The sequence below is a fragment of the Gossypium raimondii genome, chromosome 13 (assembly GCF_025698545.1).
Source record: "Gossypium raimondii isolate GPD5lz chromosome 13, ASM2569854v1, whole genome shotgun sequence".
NCBI lineage: Eukaryota > Viridiplantae > Streptophyta > Magnoliopsida > Malvales > Malvaceae > Gossypium > Gossypium raimondii.
The window spans coordinates 26,197,794-26,201,175 of record NC_068577.1 but is presented as its reverse complement, the minus strand read 5'-3'; the positions used below and the strand labels follow the sequence as shown (position 1 = coordinate 26,201,175).

Genomic DNA, 3,382 nt, shown 5'->3' with positions numbered 1-3,382 from the left:
TTGCAATAAGATTGGTGAGTCGATATCAAGCAAATCCTGATACAAGATACTGACAAACAATTAAGCATATACTCAAGTATTTACATAGAACGTGAGATTATATATGCTAGTATATTTAAAAAGGGATTTAACTCTCATTGGATATATTGATTCGGACATTCAATCATGTGGAGATTAAAAAAATCAACATTAAGTTGTGTTTATGTCCTAAGGTTTTTGTCCTAAGTTGCATAGTAATAATGTAGAGAAATGTCAAGCAAAGTTGTACTGTAGACTCCACTATAGAAAGCCAAATATATGATTGCTTCTAATGAAAAAAAAATTCTTGGCTTCAAAAGTTCCTCATAGATCTCGAAATCATTCCTAAAATAAAAAAATACATACAAATAATACAATTTAATCACAAGAACTCAAAATCTTCTCAATTTAATTTTCTTATAGATAACTTTGATTTCTCATAAACATAAATTCTATTTGCAAATTTATACGAGATTCCTGTAACATAAATTACTACCAATAGACACCACGGAGAGATAAATGCAAGAATAAGCCTTCGAGATCGTTGGCAGTTACAACCTTGCTAAAACCCAACTCGATTTATATTCAGTAACTATTCGGGAATACTAGTTAAATATTAAAAGCTATAAGAAAAAAAAAAGCTATTTTAGTATTAAATATAAAACTGATCGCAAGTCAATCATTTATTTCAGCAATTATCATAGAGGTAGGAAGGAGCGGCTATCTCAAACCCAGGCTATTGATGCAACTCAAGCTTGACCGTAATCACCTGCCAAAATACCATCCATGCCTCCTCGTTATATCAAAATTTAAAGAATGAACAAGCAGAAAGAGTGACCTCAACCTGAGTCCACCCATAAGATACAGAGTAAAAATGTCCAGAAACAAGAAACTGAATGCCTTTTGATCAAGTTAAAGGAAAACATAAGCATCCAGCAAATTCTGAAAACCAAAGCAACCCCCATGTCATAATCTGCGGAAGTAACCAGTTAAGATAACAAATGCAGGATAACTAAAGCAAGCAGCTATACACAATGAAGCATGGAACAACAAGTCAGTTAAGTACAGCATATACATCATACAACTACTAGTACATACACTGCCATGTTAAAAGTAGTCCAATGCAGACCACATTTCCCCTTTTTTTTTCTTTCTTTTTCTTTTTTTGTTATACACATCAGGTCCACTGGGAAACCTTATCACCAGGAACCATATGAATGTAAAATTCTTTTGAAGTTACCAGAAAATATCATCTATTGCTATTGAGGTAGATGGCCGAGACTCTTCTTCCTCTATCTCCAACTCTGACTCAGGCTCCCTGGAACCAAATTCAGCCGACTCTATATCAGCAAGGTTCTTCAGATCAACAATTGAGAGCTCATCTAAATGGTTCACCACCAAGTCTGCAGCCCCAAGCTCATATACTGGATGCTTGCTAGCAATCGTCACACACTTCATCCATGCATCATGAGCAGCTTCAACTGTCTGATTAGAGTTCCCAAACACAACGCAGCGCTCAGGTATAAATTTCAGAAGCTGTGCAGCATAAACAAACATTTCAGGATCTGGTTTTCCCCGGTAAACATCTTCTGCAGCAACAATGACGCTGAAGAACCCTTCCATCCCAATGGCTCGAATGGCAGTCTCAAGAACTTTTCTTGGCCGGGTAGATACCAATGCCATTGGTATCTTGTAACGTGTCAAGGCATTTAGAAACTCTTGGGAACCATTACGTAATCTATATATCCCACCTTGCAGAGCTTGGTAAACTTCTTCCCTCCTTGCAGCCATTCTTCTCAATTGTGCTGGATCTCTTGACCAGCACAAAACTTCAGAAATTGCTTGCTCATTTTTCATCCCTTCTATTCTTCTGAGGATAAAGGCAGGGGGAGGAGATTTTCCCTCTTCCTCAGCAAGAGCCAGCCAGGCTTGCTTCTCAAGCTGAGGATTATCTTCAATTATAACTCCTTCCCATTCAAATAAAGCGCCTAACCAACCACAGCCCATCCTTTCTTGTCGAAGCAAGGGATTGTGTAAAGAAGGATTATCAGCTCTGTTCTCCGGCAACCATAAGCGAGGCTTTTGCTCTACACTAGTATCAAGTAGATAACTCCAGTTTCTTGGTGCTTTTCCTTCATATGCATAAACCTCTTTTGTCAGCTCCATTGCAAGCGCCTTGATGGATGAATTAACTAACCTTTCCACTCTCAATCTTGGCGAAGGAGGAACAACAATCGTTTTGCCAATAAATTCTTTGAAAGGAGACAGGAAGTTACTCAAAGATTTCTGTTTGCAGGAGACATCCCTAGCGGAAAATCTTCCACATAAAGGGCGGTGACCAAGAAGTGAAGTTGTTGCAATCGACTCTACCATCACCATGTTTAAACAAAACGGGTAGCAATATCTACAACCCCCAAACTATATCTTAATAAGATCTTATTTACGCTTCAAATCCCTGTGAACTCTGCTGAATCGAAAGAAACGATTGAGATTAGAGAACAAAGATTCAAACTTTCGTCAAGATACATCCAATTCTCCCATCAGCCATCCAGATAAACCCTAAAACAATTTACTAAAAGGACCAAGCTATTGTAAGAACGCTGCACGAAGAAAACCCTAAAGCGATTCTTTATTACCGAACATAAAGGCGAATAATTAAAACAACTTTGTCAACTTAAAAATCTCAATCATAAAAAATAAAAATAAAAATAAAAACAGAAGAAAGAAGGCCTCTTTTAAGGAAAATGAAAGATGACCCATTAACGTTAAACAACGGCAGATTAAAAAGAAGCACAGACAGAAAAACGCTGAAAATATCCAACAATCATCAAAAAAAATTAAAAACAATTCAGCTCAAATGACATGTAAATAGAGAATAAACATGAAAATGAAAGAAACGGCTGAAGAACCTGGGAAGGAAAGAGTTGTTGACGAAAGATGCTACGGCTGTTATGACAAAGAGAGAGAATAGATTCTCCTCCTAAGAATAATTTGTGAATCTCCTTTCCTCTTGTACTTGTTAAAGAAGAAAAAAGATTTATTATTTCTTGGGTAAATTGTCAAAATAGTTACTTTTGTTTTCCTTAAATTACGTTTAAGTCACTTATGTTTGAATGTTATGTTTAAGTCACTTATGTTAACATGTTGTAACATTTTAGTCACTGAGCCGTTAATTGTCGTTAACAGTGAAACAGTAAGCTGACGTGATACGTTAAATCATTATTTCAAACAAAAATTTTAAGTTAAATTATACAATTAGTCCCTAATTTTTTTTTGTTTTAAGCACTTTTTCTTTTATATTCTTTTAACTTTCCCTTCTTCTTTTTTCATTCTCTTCTACTTCTCCCTCTATGTTTCTCCTTTC

The 3,382-nt window shown here is 36.0% G+C and overlaps 1 protein-coding gene across 2 annotated transcripts; it reads right to left on the bottom strand.

Annotated features, from left to right (window-relative positions):
• Positions 1-407: 407 nt before the first annotated feature.
• Positions 408-3,042, bottom strand: LOC105773511 (5-amino-6-(5-phospho-D-ribitylamino)uracil phosphatase, chloroplastic). 2 transcript variants are annotated; one of them, XM_012595487.2, is made up of 3 exons: positions 2,928-3,042; positions 1,259-2,482; positions 408-787 (listed from the first exon to the last, which is right to left on the bottom strand). In XM_012595487.2, the coding sequence occupies exons 2-3, from the start codon at positions 2,395-2,397 to the stop codon at positions 784-786; spliced, it is 1,143 nt and encodes a 380-aa protein (XP_012450941.1). In that variant the 5' UTR covers positions 2,398-2,482; positions 2,928-3,042; the 3' UTR covers positions 408-783. The 2 variants fall into 2 exon arrangements, with proteins under 2 accessions (XP_012450941.1, XP_052482698.1); XM_052626738.1 differs by lacking the exon at positions 408-787 and having other exon boundaries at positions 959-2,482.
• Positions 3,043-3,382: the final 340 nt, after the last annotated feature.